Raw genomic sequence first — 22,904 nt, forward strand, 5'->3', positions numbered from 1 at the left:
GGCCCTGGCAGTCACCAGGAGGTGACCACCCTCCGTCTGGCAGAGAAGCAGCCGGCACAGTCCGGTTCCTATCCACAAGACCCAAGTAAGATTTCAGAGCAGATGTGGCCTTCGTTTCCCCTAAGCAGTGGAAATGTGGTAGTGTGACAGCTACACAGGAGAAAAACTGACAGTAAATAACAAAGAAAGGTGGCATAGGCATCATTAAATGAAATAGAGTAAGAAAACACAGGTCTAATAGCTGGAAAGACTGCAAAAACGGACTTGCCCCCACACACACCTGTGGGGGAGGGAAGGCTTGCTGGCAGACAGGGACAGCCTGTCCTGCTAGCCCTCGTAGTTTCCTAGTAGAGATGCTCCAGGACTGACCACTTGCCCCCACTAGACCCTACGTGCAGGAGCTGCACACACCACGACCCTCTTGTCTCTTCCCAGGTTCAGTGAAGCTGTGTTGCCACAGACATCCTTCCACCAGCGAGCTTCTGGGGACTCCCTCCCAAGTGTGCAGCGACTCTGCCAGCACAATCCTTCCTGCGGGTCCCGGCTCAGGAGGAAAGACTCAGACACAAGCATCCCGATGCGTGGCCGTGCCGTATGCATACGGGGCTGCACTGCACAGGCCTGGTGCCAGCTTCTTCTGAGCTGTAGTCCTACAGTTTGTGCAGACTGCTTCACTGTGAAAGAACAGATTTTGAGAAGCCCAGCTGTGCATCCATGCGTTTAATAGGCTAGCAAGGTAGCAAGGTAGAGCACGTACCCTATAAGTATCGTTAAGCCCTTTAAAAAACAACCCCTCTCGTTTAAGCACAATGCCTTCGTAACACAACATGCACGTGAAGAGACAATGTGTCAAGGTGTACACATAGCATACACAGAAGACGTTCTGAGCATGACCTGTAAGAAACCCGCTCCCAGTACAAAAAAAGTACCCAAATGACAGACCAGAATCTTCCCCCCATGAAGAAGGTGACAATGTCCTATTTACAAGAAAATACTGCTTCAGTTAAAAATGCTAAAAACCATTCTCTTGAGTCCATATAAAAATAATCATGGCTATGTATGCACACACATTTATATACATTTATGGCTTTCACACCTTTCAACCTTCTCCATTAAGGAAATATAAATACTCCATCAGTTATTTTTCTGCTCCTCCGGCTTTTCAGCCTCTGCTTCTCCAACTGATAAGGTGCCGCTGCCGTATTTTTTCACTCTGGTTTCTACTCTGGCAAGTCTCTGCTTCACTTTTTGTTGAGAAGAGCTGTATTCTGCCAAGAGCCTAGCGAACCTAGTCTGCAGCGTGTCCAGAGCTGTTTCAAGTCTTTCTACTTTTTCTTCCAAGTCTTTTGGGTCAGCTCCTGCTTTTGCTGCTTCCTCATCTATTAAATTGTCTTTCATCAGAATTTGTCGCCCTTTCTCTTCCAGAGCCTTTTTGGCTTCTGGATATTCTGTGAGGGCCTCCATTAAATCATCTTTAGACAAGCAGAACAAATCAGAATAACCAATACTCCTTATGTTGGCTGTCCTCCTGTTGCCAGATTTGCTACCTTTGATGTTCAGGATGCTGATTTCACCGAAGTAGCTGCCATCGCTTAGGACTACAAATTGGGTTACGCCATCATCTGCCACCACGGCCAGTTTTCCCTCTTTAATAATGTACATTTCTCTCCCAATATCTCCCTTTTTGCAAATGTAGTCCCCAGGACTGAAGACCGTAGGTTTCAGTTTCAGCACCAGCTCAATGAGAAGTCCAGCTTCACAGTCCTGGAATATGCGCACTTTCTTCAGCGTGTCCAGGTGGACATTGATGGCAATTTCAGCCTTCAACTTGTCGGGCAGATTTTTGAGAACCTCCTTCTCATCCACCGTTTTCTTGTTGGTCCAGAGGTAATCAAACCACTTAATAACCCTGGCTTCCAAGTCCTTAGTCACTTTTCGGAAGTGCATGTACTGCTTAATAGAATCGACCTTGGCCTGGAACTCTGCCCTGGAGGCATTCATGTTGGAAATCATGGAGCCCACGTTACCGACAATGGTAGCGAAGATCAGCACGCCCACCAGGAAGTCGATGACCACAAAGAGATACTCTTCGTCCTTCACCGGGGGCGGTGTTTCTCCAATGGTGGTCAGCGTGAGCGTTGACCAGTAGAGGCTGTAAATGTACTTCCTGGACAGGCGCCCGTACTCCGGAATGGACACGTTGGGGTAGACCCACGAGTCGGTTCCAAAGCCGATGAGCTTCGAAATGGCGAAGTATATGCACGCGTTCCAGTGGATGATGATAAGGATGTACAAGACGAGATTTCCAATGCGAAACATGTTTGGATAATTTGTCCTGGTTTCCGTGCGGTCAAAAAACTCAAACAGTCGGGAAATCCTCAGCAAGCGGTTAAATCGCAGCTCGGGGTAGTTCAAACCAAGCTTCAGGTACGCCAGGTCTGTCGGCAGAAGAGACATCACATCCAGTTTGAACTGCACAGTTCTGGTGTAATGGTCTCGTAATTTCTTTTCGTCCTGAACTAGCAAGCCTTGTTCCAGGAAGCCTTGAAAGAATAAAAAATACACATTTTACTTGTTAGAATAGAAGGGCAGTTGAGAACGACCACCAACAGTGCTGAGTGACTTACGTTTCAGATACCTGAAAATATTAAAACTGGTATTGCTGTGCATACCGACATGAATAGGCTGTGAGATCATCAAATGGAAAACACTTCACTGTAAATTGGAATATTTCAATTCAGTTTCTAAACTGGTAAATAACAATGTAGGGCATTGACTCCATTACACCGCAGTGCTCCCCGCAGCTTCCTGCTCTGTTCTGGGGCAGCTGACTTTGTCTTTTAGCTATCTTTGCAAAAAGAACAGGGAAATTTGTATGCCTAATTTTTCACGAATCGTTGGCATGACAAATAACCGAAGCTAAGTATGTGTTGAAGCAATTGTGTATAAAATCAGGGTTGAATATTTTTAAATAAATACCAAGAATAAGTAGGTATAATGGATTACCAGAAAGTTCTCCGGAACAATACAAATACCCCTGAGATCATGAAATCCATTTTTCCCCCGAGCCATGCTTTTTCTCTTGCACCCAGTGTTAACGCTGACAGGAGTTTCTTTTTCATTCGGAGAAAACGGTTTGCTTTTCTTTGAGAGTTTCCAGTGGGAGAGCAGAATTTTGTACGTCAGTGTTGTTTCATTCAAAAGATTTTGGAGTGCATTAGATTTTAAGAAGTATGAGAAGACAAAAGCTGCATCTGTGTAAGGCTACTCAAAGAAAGGCTGCCTGAGCAGTACAGCTGCACTGCTGGTTTTTACCTCCGAAAGCTCGAGGCATTAAATATATTCCACGGGTGAAGTTACTCCCTGCAGATCACTCACTGCAATGGCAAGTGGAGATGTTCGAATGCCTGCGCAGTAGGCAAGGCAGGAGGAAAAGTGCACTGAGCGAAAAGCAAAACACCCTGCTTATCAGGGATTATCACATTTTGCTAATCTTTTGGCAATCTATGAGCAGCGACTTTTGCAGAGAAACATCTGCTGAGGGAGAGCAAGCTGCACAGCAGCTGTACAGCATCGCTGTATTTCTGCAGTGTCTCCAGACCTGGACATCTGCCTCGTGTATGTGTGGCTCAGTCTTCACGTGTCTGTAAACTGATGGTGAGGATAAAGGGAAGCAGCTCTTTTGCCATGGATGTGTTACCTCCCAGGAAACTACGGAAAGAGCTGGTCAAATGTGCCCTTACTAACAGTGTTATGCACCTAAACAGAAAATCTGGCCAACATTATCAGAAATAACTTTGAAAACACCTTCCTCCTAAGAGGATGTAACAGCTCCTTTGCTCTTTTTTGTCCCCTCGCAGACCTGGATTCCTGCAGGAAAACCTTCTGAAAGCATCAAAACACGGTGTATGCTCGTTTTGACCAGCTGCTGAGAGGTGAATCCTTTCTGCCTCACAGACACAGTCACCAGGTAGGTGAAATACGGTGAAACTGCTCCTGCAGCCACACCACAGAGAAGCTGCCATGGGTCGCAGTAGCTGTGGGGCTGCCCAGATCCCGGTTTGAAGTCCCCCCTACTCTTAGGCAGCCAGGAGCCACGCTCCTCCCCAAACCAGCACCTTTGTCCCCAGGGCAGGTGGACCTTGCGGAGTTAGCAGAGAAGGCAGCAGGCACAAGCAGAGCCAGGAGGGGTTGTTAAGTCAGTTGTCGAAGAGTTCAGCACCTAGAAGGACTGACCCCTGCATTTGAGTGCCTGAAACTGCAGCACACACCTGCACCAAAGCGTTCAGACCTCTGAGGCATTTCTGCAGCTCCAACCCAGGCCTGCAGAGCCAACCTTCTCACCATGCTTTGGCAGCCATCAGGGCAGACCGCGGAATTTTTGTAACGTGAATTGCCCAATTTCTGCTCTGTTCATTCCCTTCACAGTAACAGATACAACTGCAGAGGAGGAATTTGGGGGACAGGGTTGGCTTTTTAACAGATGTTGTCTTTATTAAAGTTGAAGCTCACCTACCCCCCAAAGTGAGAGTTTTGAGATTTAGGCTGCTCTCTGAAACAGACTTTTCTGTTGAACGAGGCATTTGCTAGGTTTAAGAATTTAGCTTGCTGCTATGAGCTGTGTGTCTCCCGAAGTGACAGCATTTTCAGCCTGTCTTGTAATTATGTTTACAACTTGTCACAAGCCGTAATTACTGTCAAGCTGCCAGCACTATTCAAAAAAAAAAGAATATGTAAAAATCAAAGATTTGGAAGAACTCTCATTTTTATAATGATCCGTGCAGTTTTGAACCTTTTCAAGGGGCATTTTGGGCTGTGGCTCTACCACTAAGTAGCAGGAGCCAGGACACATTTTCTGCCCCTGAGAGCAGCTACCATGACAGCTTCTATTCATGCACTGAAATTCTCCCAGCCCCCTCCAGACATAATAGCACAAACAACTCCCAGCTCCGCTGTACCCCCAGCTGTGCCCAGATACTGCTTGAGGGAGAGCGAGCTGGAATACATCAAATCGCATCAAGGACTACTCTGGCAATTTAATGGTATGGATCACTGTGTGTCATTGTTAGGCCTATACCACGGCCTTGTTATGTTAAAACAGACGCTGCCTTTAAGGCTAGAATCAGTATCAGTTGGGCACACTCAGTTGTGAACTCTCAGCCTGTCTAGACTACAGAAACAGGGAGAAGAAGCTGAAGAGAAACATAAAGATAGGGCAGGGTCCTCGCACATCCTTTCGCATCACACTTCCTTCAGCACTGCAGAAGAGGTGCCTGGGCTAATCCCCCACCACCACCTTGCTGGATTAGCCCTGTCCTACACACAGCCAGGACCTCTCAGAGGGTACAGAGAGCCCAAGGAAGGTGCCAGGTCTTGCATTGTAGCTCAGTAGTCACTTCTGAGGAGGCTGCTGCACAGCTTGGCCAAGAATCAGTACTCGTGGAATGCAGCTGGCTTCTTGCTCAATAATATGCATGAACAATATATCATGCACGGAGTGGTAGCAGCATGGGAAGCGCCTTATTCTTCACTTCTCCACACCGCCTGTTAGTGTGGCTTTGGAGAACACCAGTCAGTCAGCATTTGGCATGCCTACATAAGCGCTGATAGGACTGAATTTGGAGAAAAGTCAAATTCATGTGTTGGTAAGTCCAGCCTTAAAACAAGCCATGACACTTCATCTTCCCAAAGCCTCCATTGCTGGACTCTGCTCGAGACAGGATATTACACTGCTCATATCTTACAAGGAAATTTGTTTCTGGCTTTTACATCCACATTTCTTCTGAAAGCACTGTAAAACTACAACCACAGAAGGACTCACCTGTCCTGAATCTAACAAACATGTCAAAAACATAGATTACATCGGAGCAATAGTCCAAGAACAGCCATACTTTAATATGGTCAATTTGTAGCTCATCAAAGCAGGCCCTAAAGAAAGAAAAAATGCAAAAAGCATTACAACAACTGTGTAAGCAGAGCGTATGCAACGTGCGTTCTGACAGCATGTTAGTGCACATTGCTGGCACCGTGCAAGTTAAGGGCAGCATATCTCCATGCCTAGACATCTGTACGCTGAAGAAATATCTAAGTAGATACTAGGATCTTTCAGAATTCAAAGGTGTTTAGTCCAGGAGCAGATCTCAATCACATACATGTCACACATGCAAATACGGAGGGATACACACATCCTCCATATAAACCTGCATCAGATTTCATGTGAGAGATCCCCAGGCATCTCAATCTCACTTCTATACACATCTTAATTAAGATGACTCCCAAAGAAAAAATTTGCTTCTGAGTGGTAAACCATCCCCACCTCTCCCTGCCATTTGGCACGAAGTGAACCATTTCCACAGCACTCCCTTAGTTTGACTCCAGTTGTTTTTTTTTTTCACATTTTAAAAGGGAAAAAAACTCGAGTAAAATCCTCCTGCCCTTCAAGCACCTATAGACACCTCGTATTAATTTAAGATGCCCCTCCGTTGCTCACACCTGCGCCACTGCTCCTCACTGGAGGATCAGCACGGGTTACCGTGCCAGTGGCCAAGGCACAGCACCGCGTCTAGCCAGCAGGTGGCACGCAAAGGCCACAGCCAGCGCTCATGGGGGATGCTCGCTGCAAAGTACTTTTTTTTTTTTTTCAGGCAGATTGAAAAATATTGGCCATCTACTCCCAGTGAACTGCACATGAACTGTAAATCTCCTAGGCAAGCCACCCCAGAATCCTACAGGGAGAGAGGAGGAGGATGTATGCAGGAAATGTAAGGGGACTAAATTTGAAACCTAAAATTGTTACTGACTTCAGTCCGTACCTGCACACTAGCATACACCAGTTATAGAACACGGGTGCTGCAATTATGGTCAGCCAGTTGTAGTACATATTGCTTGAAGGATCTATCACGAAGATCTCTTTTTTCTTCCTGGAAAGTAAAACACGTAGCTTTATAGTGGAAATGTACTGAAGCAGCCTTCTGGAACTCCCTCTTCTGGAGGCTGCTCATCTCATGATTAACTCACAGCTGCCTAAGAAGAGGAAGTATCCACACCAGCATCCCAGACGAGATACCAAGTACTAGTTTCATCCTGTCTGGAACACTCTATTTCTGCTTGACCCAGCTTTGGAAAAAATAAGTGAGAGTGGAAAGAAAAACAGAGCGCTTCAAATTGCTGAAAATAACATCCTTTCTGCATATGACCCCCAGTAAAGACAAAGTAAAACATTACATCTTCCATAGCATCATTCCAGCTAGAAGAATATGGCCCACTGCTAGAGGAAGAGCCTTCCTTTTCAGAGTAATTTTGATGGTTTTGGCAAATCCTTCTATTACAGAAATGACTGCATGAACACGCATTTCAACAAGTGTGTGACTTTTCCTAATCTCCAAGAATGAAAAAAGTATAAATGTAACGACAATTTATTTAATATTTGTATATATGTCTGGCATTATACATGCTATCAGCTGAATGTACAGATTATAATGTCAGTGAAGGAAGAAGCTTTAATCCAAAAAGTATTGTGTTTGCCATCTTCTGGCACATTTGACTAATTTCTTCAACAACACTGGTCATCACCTCAAAACTGGTGACCACAGAATTGGGTCTTCGCATGATGGAGTGCACTACCTTTTAGACACTGGAACATTTATTGCCTTTGCTGAAATATTTTTAAATGCTTTAGGGTACCGTGAAGCTCAGGCTGTCATTACACAGTAACTGAAGCTGAGGAGAACTGAAGAGAATCCTTAAATGAGAGGCTTTCAAATCAAATAAAGCTTTGATTAAGAAAGTCAAGATCTTGAGATTAATTAAATTCCATTTGGAAGCTATTCCTAACTACATGTCCTGATGCCTACATAGCACATGCCACCATATATATATATATATATAAATATATATATATAAACTTGAAATATATGAATCTAGCATGCTACTTAACTGTGAAGTTCACTGCAATGCATTTTATTTTTGTCTGCTACCATTCTTACTTTGTATGACTGGTAATACTAAACAATATTGTGTTTGGATCTGTTTTGTTCCCCCAAAACAAGACCAGCATCCGTTTCCATCAAAAGCATTTAAATAAGCTCATTTTGTTGCAGAAATACAGTGGTACTTCCTAACCAGCAGGGGCAAACTTTAGTAATTCTAGTAAAGACCTGTGCTGTATTTTAAGTAATCGAATATGCTAGTATGTAATAACTAAACTTCTTAGTGAATCTGTAATATTCTACATGTAAAATTATTGCTTTTCATCCAAACTAGACTTTTGGGTGTCAGCTCTGAATCCTTGCAAGTATTCCAGAACCATGAAAAGCAGGTTTGCAAAGAAGGCTGCTATCCTAAAATGGGAAGGATAGGAATAAAGTGTTCTTGAACAGCAAACCAAATTGACCAGAGGCTGTCAAACTCCCTTTTACTGCTTATGACATGTGTAAAGACAGGCACTAAAGACAAAAGTTTGTTGAGCAGTTGCACCTTTTCAAAGGGGAAAATGCATTAAAAGTTTGACAGGATAACATTCTGCAGCCTGCAGAACAATAATTGTAGTGCTAGTGTTACAATGAAATGCCATACCATGCTCTGGAGTGCAGGAGGTATGTTACAAGCACATTGTTTATACTTACTCTTCCTTTTTTTTGTCATCTTTTTTGTTGTCTTTTTTGTCATCTTTCTTTTCTTCCTTCTTTTCCTCTTTCTTTTCCTCCTTCTTTTCCTCCTTAACCTCTTTCTTTTCTTCCTTTTTGCTGTACAACATATTGTAAGTCTTATCAATATTACCAGTTTTCTAGCAGGCAGGGGAGAGGATGGATGTTGAGGTACAGGAGACTATTGATCTGGACTCCGGACAGAGTAGGACAGGATCTCTCAAATGAACCATTCATCCAAACTGTATAAATGGTTTACAGGCTGAGGCCGTTCAGACCAACACAACCACATTACACAGTCAGGTAACCAGCTGGCTGATTCTGTGCATTAGTCACCCATGCCTTCTTGACCTTTTCACACATTAATGTACCAGGTTGGTTTTAATTAAATGTTTCCAGTTCATTTCTTCCTTTAGAATTCAGGTATTTAGAAGGAAATCTATTTAATGATAATAGACCTTGAAATGGCTCAACAAACTGCCAATTTTCTCAGCATATCCAAAATCTCACAGTGACTTGTCTGAATCTTCAGTGATGATTAAATGAGCTGAGGCTGAATCTCTGCTCACAGTTCTATAAAACCAACATAGCTATAATTAATTGACAACCTCTGGCTTCAGCAATTGCCTTGGAGAAGAATCCCAATCAATGTTTGAACAAAAGCAGCAAATGTAGAGAAAAGAGATGCATCTCATTGTACTTAATCTCAGACATCTACAGATGAGGTAGTCATCTAATGAATGCTTTATAGTCAACGCAATTAATTTGACCAATTTTAGATCTCAACAGTAGGAGGAGATGACTAGTGCCTGGAAGAAGATAGCAGTCACCAATTTTAAGATAAATACGATAGGTCTAAGAACAGCTTTCACCTATCAGCAACGAGGTGAAATTCTCCTGTTCCAGTTTTTGCCCCTATACATTTCCATAGTGATGCAGTGTCACAACATAATTTGGAAAATCTCAGTCTCATTTGCTACAAGAAACCTGAAATCCTACTCTCCTTTATGTTCAGGAAAGTATCTCTCTAATTAATCAACACCACTGAAACCTTTAAAATTACACACCTCAAGGGAACAAAACTGGAAAAGAAAATAATTTTGGTGTCGACTGACTTATTTATACATGTATCTCAAATCAAATAAACAGTTTTTCATTTACCAAGGCTGACTTCTACACTGCAGCAGGAACCACTACTCAAATATTTATTTCTCTGCCATTGGCCCCTTGGATATCTATTGCTTCTCCTTCAAATCTGCCCCCAAAACTCTTTCCTATTTAGAAAACATGTCAGTATTTCAGCATGCATCACTATGCGTGGTGCCTGACCTAAAGGCCAATTCACAGTTGCTGCTGTTAGCATTACCATGCAGCTCCTTGGTACTTCAGATGTCTGGTATTCCTACTGGAAAGAAAGAACTACAAGTAAACAAATTTCAAAGGGAAGTGCGTCTATACATTTGTGGCTGTTGTTATGCAAGGAACAGTAGACTGAGACGGAGAATCAACCAAAAAGTTTCAGTGGTGGTGAAGTTCAGAGGGAATACTTTGACAATTCCATCTTTCTCCTATATGTTGTTTTAAAAGAGTGGAAAAAAACAATTCACTAAGCAGCTGGTGCTGACACTTTTTCTCTAGCCAGAGAAAGAATACCTGTCGACCACAGATACCTTTCATAAGTGAGACTCTCCTTTCTGTGGCCCCTGTGCACCTCTCTCTTGAGGTAACTCCTAATGTATCATAATCCCAACAATATGTAGTCTGCAGTCGAAGTTGCTCGGAGGAAAAGGCTGGCCATTAGCAAAGTGCTGAAAATATCAGCTATGGTTCCCAAAGGGCAGGAACTCTTAAGTCTTCTACACAATGATAAAAACAAAGCTTCAAAAAGACGTGCATCTTTTTTTCTTCATCAGTGTTACTGAGTAACGTGGAATCCAGTAACTAATAAAACAGCTGTTTGTGCCTCTCCTCCTTGCCAGCAATACAGTGGCATCTATTCTGTCTCTGGCATGTCAAAAGGAGGATGCATCTTCAGACTTACAAAATGTCTTCGTCAGACCCTATAAAAACACTGTCACAGTCTTTGAATGAATTGAATATTTGCATTTCTCATCTGACAAATACTCTGCAAATCCAGTAATTTTCAGACTGTCACACAGGTAGACAGACAGGTGCTGGCTTCATTTAGAAATAACGAAACACTAAAGGGATGAAAGTTTTGGTCAAAGTACATGAGTCATTGTCAGAAACGGGCTAAGAAAGCAGTATTTCTGTTCTAATTGGTCCTTTGGGACATGACTCAGGCTCCAGGTTTCTAGTGTCAGGTAGATCAGGCTCCAGGTTTCTAGTGTTTTTCTTTTTTTCTTTTTTTATCCCAGTCTAAATAACATGCTATACATTTCTAACGCTCTTCTCCATATTCCCATTTCAATTTTAATAAAAGCTATGGAAAAAAAAAAAAAAAAAAAAAAAAAAAGCTTCAGGAGCAGAAATACATGTTCAGATATGTGCACTGAGTTCAGATATGTGACATTTCAACATTTTAAATGAAGCTTGCTGCTCAACCATGATGTATTTGGAGGGAAAAAAAAGAAAAAAGGAAAAAAAAATCCTGAAAGTGTGTCTGACATAATCAGAAACCATCATGGTGATTTTTTTTTGTTTCTTTTCATATGGAAAGCAGCAAAAGGAATTAACTATTAGCATGCACAGGAGCAAAATTGCTGCTGCATGCTGCAGAGCAGGTATGTCCTCAAATAGGTGTGGCTTAAGACGTGCAACAAACATTGATGTTCGGTGATTTTACATTACAGAAGTTCTTCAACTTTTCAAGAGAATTGTCTTTGATCCAGCACTAAAAAATGTTTTGTCAAATAATAAAATAGAATGGCTTTTGTCAAAACTTGTTGCAATGCAAGCCTTATTATGTTCCCTGTCACCCTCTCTACATTTACACCAACCATACCTGCATAACTAAAACACACATTTTAGAAAGAGGGCTAGTTTTCATTTAGACTGCCCACATAAAGGTTTCCTTGGTACCCTGCTCCATTTCTACTTCTCATGTGACAGCAAGAAATTTCTGGGGCACTTAGATTTCCAAAAGGGAACTGGTACGTTAAAAGAGACAAAGCACTGTTAGAAAATGAATACACGAATCTCAATTACAAACTGAAGCATTGATATAGCCACTGGTAATGCAGTAAAATCAGCCAGTTGAACTACAAGAGGTAGGGACTAAATATCTAATTAATCCAATTCACTCCTTGGAAGGTAAGGGTAACTTCAGACAAAAAGAAGCTGACAGGAGTCATGAAGGATGCTTCTAGTACTAAGAAAACTAGATCTTTCTTATAATTAAACTATATTCTTAGAAAGGGCTTAAGGAGACATAAGGAGTTTATACTACAAATGTTACTAGGCTGGAAAGGGGGAAAAAAGAAGAAGCTAGTAGTAGGAAGGTGTACGGAGGTTATCGGTACTTACTCTTCATTGGTGTTGTTGCTATAGTTGACATTAAACCTGGCCAAGGGCCATTGACTGCAGTAAGTTAAATAAAACACATTTAAGAGCGTAAAGACTCCTGGCATTTCATACACGTGTTTACCAACATGACAGACTGACTTACTAGCCTCTCACATATACACTGATAAGATTAGGAAGGTCAACTTTGACTGCAGCGATAAGCCCCTTTGCATAACTATTTCAAGGCACCGGTTTCTCTTTGTCATCTGCTAGACATACACGTTTGTGACCACATCTGATGTCTGAAGCTTGTTCTCAGGCGTATTAGCGCACGATAACATGTAACTCACTATTTTTAGCCCTGTACGCAGTTGGCTGCTATTTTAAACGTTCTTCAATCCTTTCAAGTCTTCTTCACGGATGCACTGCTGAGGCTTCTGTAACAAGCATACCTACCATTGTTGCAGAATTAAGCTTTCACAGTAGAACAACTGAGGGTTACTAAAATATGGCAACAATACCAAACTGAGAAAGCAAGGATGAATACTTCCAGGTTCATTTCTTCTAATAGCCTTTCACAGAGGTTTGTTGGCCCAGGATCAATGTTCTCTCTAACAACTCGGAACCTTCAGTTGCTACTGATCAAGGCATCCAAAAAACCTCTTGCCTGCTGACTCGAGTGACTAGCGGATAGCAGTCGGCTAATTCAACAAAATGTGCTTTTGAATTGAATTTCTAGGAAGCAGATCAAGTGAAGATGATATGGCTGGGCTGACCCACAACAAATCAAGGTCACCTGTACTACCATGCAGAGCCCTTCAATGGTTCTTGCTTTAATATGATTTACTAGATGAGAACTTGAAACAAATCAACCGATTACTTGCTTGCCCACCAATTTTTAACTAAGTGAAAAACCATGGGAGTCTGTGCTTCAAAATGTAATGCAAAACAGAAGGCTAACTTTTGCCTTTGAATTTCATTTTCCCATCTTAGCTGGAGTTAAATTTAAAACACCAAGTCATATATTCATAAAGTAATAACAATTAATCAAGTCAAAAGACTGCAAACATATAAAGGTTTTTCTTGCAGGCCTCTGTTGTTTTCCTGGAAAAACAATTAAGATAAAACTGAACCAGCCTTCCATAACAAAGATGGAGTATATGCTAACCAGTTAAGACATTGGCCAAAAGATTTTCTCATTTCTGCATCAGAAGCTTTCTGCAATGTTAACAGCTGACCTTCTGAGTAGGTGTAACTAAGCAATTCACACAGCTGTTGTTTGGAGTTTCCTAACACTTGCAGCTAATGTGCATAATACGATGGTCCTGAAAAGCCACAACTAGCAGCATCCCGGATCTTTGGAATAGGAACGGCATTCATCCTCCGTGGAGAGGAGTTCAACAATAGCAAGTTACACAGGTAACATATAAGAAAATTTCAGTGCTGAGAACCCATTCTGCCTGAAGCAGCATGATCAGAATCCTTTAATTCAAGGTCTTTACCAAGGTGTGTTTTGGGGAGAAAGAGAAAGTCTACACTAAAGTTATGTGAAGATTCCTGGACAGCATTAGATACTCTGTTCATCTCCCATACTAACCTCCTTATTCTGTTCTTAAAAGAAAACTGATGTCCTAATCACCAAGAAAAATTTATACCCTCAGACTTCTTCCTTTAAAACATAAATACTCCTTCTTACCTGTTTACTCCCCCAGGACGTTCACGGATGCCCAGAAAGGAACGGATGTTACTTTGCCTACTGGACACCTCTATGAGCTCTGGCCCTCGGATTCGCTCTAGGAAAGAATCAGGTCTTTGGTCTTCATGGCGCAAATGTCTTGTGGCCCATGACCTCAGAGATACGACAAATCGTGACAGCCTGCACAGGACAGACATACAACACTGACTGAACCAGACAAAAAGGTCAGATGGCCTTAATCATTCCCACAAAACGCATCTCAGGAGGACTTTTATCTGTTTTGCCACCTGCCACAGAAATTAGACTTGATGGACTGTGTGAAGCTAGACACTTTCCACAATTTCATACGTCACCTGTTGCAGTGGATCAGGAAAGTATCCCACACATCAGTCTCGAGTCCGCTGTACCAGCATTGCAGTAGCAACAGAATATTGATTCAGGGTAAGTTTGCCAAGTGGTTGTGGTGCAGACAAGAACTTCTGATTTACGTGATAATGAGGGAATCCTGGCCTGACAGATTTTTTTTATGTACCCACTAATTCACTAACTCACATTACGAATCCTTATAATGTCTTCTGTCAAAGTTCAGACGGAAACATGTTTCTGAAACAATGGAAACTGAAATCTACAAAGGCAATTTTATTTCTTATTCACATATTATTCTGTATTATTTCCTACAAGCAGTCCAATTTGGACATTCCCAAACTTGTCCTTGAAAACACCATAATGAAATCCTAAACAATCCATAACTTCTTACAGAGGCCTTGGGCTACTCACTGAAAGCTTTTTATGTTCCCTCTGCATCACCTAGTATTATATATGCTCAGAATCTACAAAGACTCTGATGTGAACGAGTTAAATCTTATGGTAAAATACACCTGCCTTGAACTGCATTGCATTTATCAAGGGCATTTATCAAAATCTATTCCTCATAGATTTTGCCCAGAAACCTCTTACTTGGAAAGAAAAACGACAAACAAGGCAGGAATAATATTAGGTATCAGAAATTAGAAGAAGTTATGTTTAGCTCTTTATCCCTATGCCAACATAGCAGCATATAAATCACCAACAATTTCCAACAATTAAGAGAATTCAAAATTACCAGGAAAGCAAAAGAAAAACAAAGATGCGCATAAAAGACTGAGATTAATAGATTCATCACCCTATGGAAAAAACACCATATAAAGTCAAACAATAAAAACAAATATTAAAAAAGGAACCTTTCAGTATTAATTGATACATTTAGATGATTTCTGTTTTTATAAAACATACACCTATAAACATGTCTTCCACCTAAAATCAACTTCTTGCAGACTTTGCAATCTCCACATAGCGGTGTCACTATCTGACAACCACGTAGGGAAATACAAGTTTGTTCTCTACCATCTAAAAAACTGAAATGTAAACTGTGCTCTAAATGACTCTAGTTTTATAGCATTTTTTTTCTTTGCTCTTTAAAATACGCAATGCTTAAACTGAGTATTCTCTGTAGCACATATAACAGTGGTATCAGAAGACAGTTCTGTTTTCTCAGCTGGAAATCTTTAAAGCAGACATAACAAGTTTTTTAAGTTCTATGGCTTATGTTTTAAGACCAGTAAATGACTTAAGCAAATGGTTGACTTGAACTTTGCTGACTCAGGGTCCCAATCCAGTATAAACATAGCTGGATTCTAAAAACAGAAGCCCTATCTCTTCCCTTGCCAAAGCTACCTACTAACAAGGGAAACATCATTATGTCTTACTTAATACGAAATTACCATTGTATCAGTTATCAAGCAGGGTCAAACACTCATCCATTTACTATACAGTCTGGCGTCATTTCATGCATTTCCTCAGTATTCAATATATTTTCAGTTTTGTTCATGTAAAAACTTTTTTTTTTAATCAGACTAATTTGTGTGAGCTCATTTAGCATCTCTAGTATTCTAAAGTTTTTATTAGAAATAAGTAAATGAGAATAAGTGAGAATCAAGGTCAAAAGCACCTTCTGTTACTTTTTATAGACTTCAGCTGCACTCCATCCATTTTCTTTGGAAAGTGATGGTTCTTCTAACTTTACCTTGAAATAGTGATCAGTCTCTTCCCAACATGTTAATATTGGAAATGGTATTAATTAGTGTGTTACCTTGCCATTGCTCCCCTGCCTGTGAATGAGCTCGTCTGGGATCCAGATAAATGTCCTCCCTCCATAGAAATGACTCTCTGCAGTTCTGAAGACGTATCCTCACACACTGAATGGGTTCTGCAAAAGCAAAACTTTTTTTTAGTTATATATAGCCTACCGCGAATCTTCCCCCAATCAGTTCTTAACTCTACTGCATCAGAAAACTACGTGGCAAATTGCCCTCTTTCTAGTAAAATGGCATGCATTTGATAAATATAAAGCTAAGCCTATATTCCCGCTTTTCTGGAGCCATCCAATACCGAATGAAGTCAGTGGAGGCTCTGCCATCTGTGCCAGCAAGCTCAGAAGCGGATTCCTGACTGGTCAACATGACTCTGGTAAACAGATACACAACTAGGGGAGGCACATTTGCTACTCATTCAGCTCCTGTAACACATGAGCAGCTTTTCTTTAACATGGAGAAGTCTCCAGGGGGCTTTGAAGTGACTGCCCACTGCTTTTTTCAGTCTTCTTCTCCCAAACATTGTTTCAGCTTAACAGTCTGAAATTTCTGTCGCTGTGGTTCTTTCTCGTGGCTCAAAGGAAATAGGCACCCCTTTTTCCTTTCACAGTTGCTTGGTTTGAAAGGGAAAAACTGATTTTACAGTAATTAATCCTGAGCAGCATCACTGCTGTTCTTACCAGCCTCCTGCCACCAGCTGCATAACTGCAGGCCTAATGCTGCCCGCTTCATCAGTGAAACTCCACCTATTTTATAGGAAAAGAAGCTACAGATGTTCAAAGCTACTCTGGTAGTGATGAAATGAGGCACCTCAGGACATTGGCAGACATGCATGAGTTCCTGTAATTGTAAGACTGCTTATTAGCAATGAAATAATCAGCATTAATAAAAAATAAAAAATAAAACTTTATTTTTATCTTTCAGTAATAGAGTTTTGGAACTGTCTTCACTGGAACCAGGACTTTATCCAAACTTCTCTGTGTTTTCCATTCATTTGGGTTCCATTTTAGAAGACTTTATCACATCAAGGATCACATTTTTTCCCTTCATAATGCAAACAAGAACTCTCACTGTTAACCTACATTGCTGAATATGATACTTGCAATAACTTCATAAGAACTGGCAACAGCATTTTGAACACCCGCAACAAGACAATTAGCAACTCCATTTAGTATGTGCTCACAGCAGAGAAGCTGACAAAGAATTACAACTTTATTATTTCTACACAAACAACCAAGCTACCAAAGATAGTAACTCATAGTATCATAGAATCATAGAATCATTAAGGTTGGAAAAGACCTCCAAGATCATCTGCTCCAAACGCCCATCCCCCTACCAACAATGTCACCACTAAACCATGTCCCTAAGCACCACATCCAACCTTTCCTTGAACACCCCCAGGGATGGTGACTCCACCACCTCCCTGGGCAACCCGTCCCAGTGCCTGACTGCTCTTTCTGAGAAGAAATGTCTCCTCATTTCCAACCTAAACCTCCCCTGGCACACCTTGAGGCTATTCCTTCTAGTCCTATCACTAGTTACCTGTGAGAAGAGGCTGACCCCCAGTTCCCCACAGCTTCCTTTCAGGTAGTTGTAGAGAGCAATAAGGTCTGCCCTGAGCCTCCTCTTCTCCAGACCAAATAACCCCAGCTCCCTCAGCTGCTCCTCACAGGACTTGTGCTCCAGGCCCTTCACCAGCTTCGTAGCCCTTCTCTGGACACACTCCAGGGCCTCGATGTCCTTCTTGTAGTGAGGAGCCTAAAACTGAACATGGTACTCAAGGTGCAGCCTAACCAGAGCTGAGTACAGGGGGACAGTCACCTTCTTGGCCACCTGGGCGCACTGCTGGCTTATGTTCAGCCGAGCATTGACCAACATATTTTCCTCTGCACAGCTTTCCAGCCACTCTGCCCCAAGCCTGTAGCACTGCATGGGGTTGTTGTGGCCAAAGTGCAGGACCCGGCACTTAGCCATGTTGAACCTCATCCCATTGGCCTCCGCCCATTGATCCAACCTGTCCAGGTCACTCTGCAGGGCCTCCTTACCCTCCGGCAGATTGACACTTCCCCCAACTTGTTGTCATCTGCAAACTTACCAAGGATGCACTCAATTCCCTCATCCAAATCATTAATAAAGACATTAAAGAGGATGGGCCCCAACACCGACCCCTGGGGAACACCACTGCTGACTGGTCACCAGCTGGATTTCACTCCATTCACCACCACTCTCTGGCCATCCAGCCATTTTTTTAACCCAGCAAAGAGTGTACCTGTCCAACACATGGGCAGCCAGCTTCTTCACCAGCATACTGTTGCCTTTCATGAACCCATGCTGACTGGGCTTGATCCCCTGGTTGTCCCATAAATGCTGTGTGATTGCATTCAAGATGAGCCGTTCCATCACCTTTCCTGGCACCGAGGTCAGGCTGACAGGCTTATAGTTCCCTGGATCCTCCTTACAACCCTTCTTATAGATGGGCATCACATTAGTAAGTCTCTAGTCATCCGTGACCTCTCCAGATGACCATGACTGCTGATATATGGTGGAAAGCAGCCCAGCAATCACATCCGCCAGTCCCTCAGCACCCTCGGGTGGATCCCATCTTGCTTCATGGACTTGTAACAGTCCAGGTGGAGCAGCAGGTCTCTAACTGTTTCCAGCTGAATCCTGGAATTCTTAATTGTTTTATTTTCTTCTTCTAAATTCACCAAAAGATGCTGGTTAGTGTTGAAAAAGTTTTATAACCTAGTTTATGTGGTGCTTGCTACAAATACCATGGATGCCAAAGTTAACATGGCTTGTAGGGGAGAACGAGCAAACTCACAGGACAGAAATCCATTAAGGACTGCAAGATATACAGAGCCCACATTCAACTTAAGAATTCTGCTGAGCTGGATGCTGGGAGAGTATTAAAGGTGAATATGTTGTAGAAACTTGCAGTTTACACACACACACAAGCTTTTTTTATTATTTTTATTTTTTTTTCCCCTGGAGCATCTGCCTACATTCCTGCCAGGGAAATGATACTACATGAGACAGTCTTTTAGACTGCGCTGGTCTGTTTTAAAGACCTTATATTCCTCTTTATAGAAAAATGTACATCTTGTGTGATCTTAAACAGCATTGGATTCTAACATTGCTGCTGTTCTTATTTATTTGAGTCCTGAAAGTACATTTTTAAAGGAGACAGGAAGAGGTCTTAGAAAATAACTCTTTTTTTTTTTTTTTTTGTCAGCCAGTCAAAGAACACCTGACAGTGAAGTCAGGCCCAGGAAATCAGGCCAAACAGATTTTTGCTGAAGTTTCAGAGGAAGATCTATTTCGATTTTATTAGCCTCCATGAGCACAGAGAAAAAAAAAAAAAAAAAAAAAAAAAAAAAAAATAACACCATGCAATGTTTTATTTTGATGTAACTGTGCTGGTTTATTAGTGGGAACAAGAGCCAAGCAGGAGGTGAGAACTGCTATCCAAAAAGCACAGTTAACTAGCCTTATTTCTTTTTTGTAGGCTTTTTAAATTACGGTCTCCTTTATTGCTGATATTTTTCTGCTTGGGCATCTGCTAACAATATGCAAGAGGCAAATGCAGGTACCAAAAGCAATTACTGCCCCACTAGCTCCACTCATCAGCAGAGAGTCATGCTTGCTAGTCGCATCACCTGTTAAGTGCTTTGTGTGCAGAATCATCACCTCCACACTTCTCAGCAGTGTGGAAAGGTGTGCTCCACTGTGTGCTACACAGGCTCATCATACTTTGCATTTCTGTAACATAAAGTTTTACCAACTTTCTGTCTTCCTGCGAGTGGTATCTACAGGGGACTTACTGGCATCCTCCAAAAAACCTAAGTTTTTGCTTTGATTCTGGGAACAATTTAGGGTATGGCTTTTGTTGTCTACAGCCAGAAGTATGTTGAAGAAATAATGTTTTAACCCAGGTGAAAAAAATCAACATGCTTAACAGACCTTCAAATCTGATGCAGAGTCCCGTAAAACAAATTTAAATCTTCTAATGATTTAATCACTCTTAGGTCAGATTCTTACCAAGAAGTGATCAGACATGCTCCGTGAAAAATTTGTATCTTATGCTCCAAAAAAGCCTGCTAAATTGTCACAGCTACTGGAATCACATTTGATTATGGGCTCAACTAGTGAAAACTTGAATTCCTTATTTTAGTTTGATTGTGTGACTGTATTATTCTATATGTGCATCAAGATTTTCTATAACCAGGTTTATGTTAAAATTGCATATAACAATTGATACGTAAATTTTGTTTTACCTTGCAAAAAGGTTATAACAAAAAGACAACTCATGAAAATCAAAATAATTCTGTGGACAGTACAAATAATACACAAAGGGCTCTGCCAGGGAAATCTTAAGAAAACACCTGTCCAACATTATATGGCAATCATAAACACATTCCATTTTCATTCACACAGATGTAAATTGAAAAGTAAACCTAAAATAATCTTTCTTCCATTATTATAACTCTCATATGACACACATGCTCATAGCTGATTTTCCTCAACAATGTGCAGATAACACAAGAGGCCTCATTTGTCATCTGGCTTTATATTGATGCAAAGATATAGTTACAGATTGGGCTTTTGATGCACCACGTTCAACACACATGGACTAGTTTTTACTGTATATTTACAAACACAAACTCATTCTTGTCTGGACTCCATGAGCTTGTCTGGTATCTGCAGCAAAACAGCAACCGCTGCCGTTACTGTCCAAGGCTGGTACACAGCCAGAAACCAACATGAGAAGAGAATACACAGTGTGCCAATAAATAGAGAGCAGGCTACAAAGTAGAAACACCAGCAGATGACACTGCCCCTCAGCATATGCTGAAAAAAACTTTTTGCTCCATTTCTCAAGGAGGGAAACATACACTCTTCTCTTCAGCTTTCTAAAGAGCAATTTATTCCCATGCTTTTGAGCTATCTATCAGCGTAAACTCTAGGAAGGATATTTACCTTAGCACCTGCTTTGTACCCTTCCCTTGCCTTAATTTGGCTCTAAATTTGCACAAAGTTCATGAAGTAAACCCTAAAAGACCATTTTCACCTAAAATGCATGGAAATAACCCAGAACTTTCATTTAGTGGAAACTGTTCTGATGTTCTGATCAGTTCAAGAGGTAGGGACAAAGCCCTTTTGAGCAATAACTGGGAGACAGACTTCAAGAGCAAGATTTGGCTCCAGGTGGCAGTCACCTAAATTCGGGTGTCTAATAAAAGCTATCTACGTTCCCATTATAGCCGATTGATATCTTAGCATATTACTCACTTGCTTCAGTAGAGGAATCTAGTACCATTTGGAATGTCTCAAAATGCTTTCTCTTTTGGACTTCTTCAGTGCAGAGAGGTCTCACTTTATATCCATTAGTGCCAGCTAGATGCTTCAAGTATTCTTATGATATCTCAAATTGCTTTAGATGCCCATGTTTATGCAACCAAATACCTCTCACAATAAACACAGTCAAAGGAGCCTGAAAAGCCATTCAAATTCGGGGTAAGCTGAACAGCTCCCTAGGCTCCACTGACTATTATTGACTACGTCTCCACTGATGATAGTAGGAACTTAGACAGCTACTCACATAAAGACGCAGAAATCCAGATGTCTACAAGGCCACATTTGAATCCCACTTCCAAAATTTAGGTAGCAAAGCCATGTCTGTAAGATATTGTGCTCTCTCTCTTATGCGAGCCATTTCTACATAGAGGCTGGATTTTAAAAATCAAGACCCATTTATTATTTTCTGTTCTGCTGATTTTTGTTTTACAAAATGGACTGGGTTTACAGCACTACTCTATAAGAATATGGGCATATGTGTCAGTATCTCTGGCGTAATAGAGAACGACAGTTAAAAGACCACCAGCAGCTCCCTGTTAATTTCTTCAGTAAGTGCTTTTCCTTGATAATACCACATTCTGCAGCAGAAAAGCACTTAAGCACATCCTTAGCATTAAGCATAAATTTAACACTCACTGACTTTAATGGGAACTAAGTAATGTGCTTAATTGCTTTGTTGAACTACAGCCAACAGGAGATAGAGGAAGATAAGAAGTTTCACTGTCTAGAAAACACGTGGTTCATTTTGTTTTGTTTTGTTTTTCCTCTTGTCTATAGTTTTAGAACATGCTAACCTGAATTTGAAAAACGCTTATCAGAATTTTTCCTTGGATGAGGTTAAAGACCAATGTCCCACAACCATCTCCAAAATGAAGATCTAAAAGTGGAAGCTTCTGTTTGACAATGACTGAAGCTTTAACTATGGAACTGGAAACAGAAACCATCTTTGATGTTTGTGGCAGATAATAAATGAAACACATTTTATTATCTTCAAGCTCCCAGCCTTCCAGATGCACTTACAATCTCTCCCTTGACTTCAGTTCACATTTTCTTTTCATGGAAAAAATTATTGCCAAAAAAAAAATTGCCAAATTAAACAGAATGAAAGACTTCTGTCTTAAAAAGAACTAAAAATTTGTCTTCTGGTAAATAATAATCATATTCTTATAGACTGAACAGTCTAAAATACATTTGTGTTCTAATGAACACAATCATATGTAGTTTTGCCCATACACATACAATTTTTTTTTTCTGCGTTATTACAAAGGTTTTACATATACTTACTGGCAATCACTTCAGTGAGCCAAAAACCTTAAACCTCTGAGTCAAAAACCTTAAACTTCCCATTAAAAAAAAAAAAAAAAAAAAAAAAAAAAAAAAAAAAACTTAAACCTTAAACCATGATCTCTTTTGCAGAGTGAGATTGTATTTTTTTACTCATCTATGTACTCCTGTAATTAATGTTGACCACAAAAAACTTCATTTTAAATAAATGCCTCTTATCACGATAAAGTATTTCAGTCCCTTCATCTGTCATAAGTCATTGCCTCTGAAGCTGCAGATGACTGCAGTGATTTTATTCTACATTTAAAACTATTATAACCACACTCT

At 41.0% G+C, this 22,904-nt stretch overlaps 1 protein-coding gene across 2 annotated transcripts in view; it reads right to left on the bottom strand.

The window, feature by feature from the left end:
- Positions 1–699: 699 nt before the first annotated feature.
- Positions 700–22,904, bottom strand: part of CNGA3 (cyclic nucleotide gated channel subunit alpha 3) — a 31,529-nt gene continuing 9,324 nt past the window's right edge. For both annotated transcript variants that reach the window (XM_035315445.1, XM_035315437.1), the window contains 5 exons: positions 15,935–16,051; positions 13,807–13,986; positions 6,813–6,920; positions 5,822–5,928; positions 700–2,543 (listed from right to left, as the gene is read on the bottom strand). In XM_035315445.1, coding sequence (XP_035171336.1) covers positions 1,135–2,543; positions 5,822–5,928; positions 6,813–6,920; positions 13,807–13,986; positions 15,935–16,051 — 1,921 coding nt within the window. In that variant the 3' untranslated portion in view covers positions 700–1,134. The remainder of the gene's footprint in view (positions 2,544–5,821; positions 5,929–6,812; positions 6,921–13,806; positions 13,987–15,934; positions 16,052–22,904) is intronic.

Source organism: Oxyura jamaicensis, chromosome 1, assembly GCF_011077185.1.
Source record: "Oxyura jamaicensis isolate SHBP4307 breed ruddy duck chromosome 1, BPBGC_Ojam_1.0, whole genome shotgun sequence".
NCBI lineage: Eukaryota > Metazoa > Chordata > Aves > Anseriformes > Anatidae > Oxyura > Oxyura jamaicensis.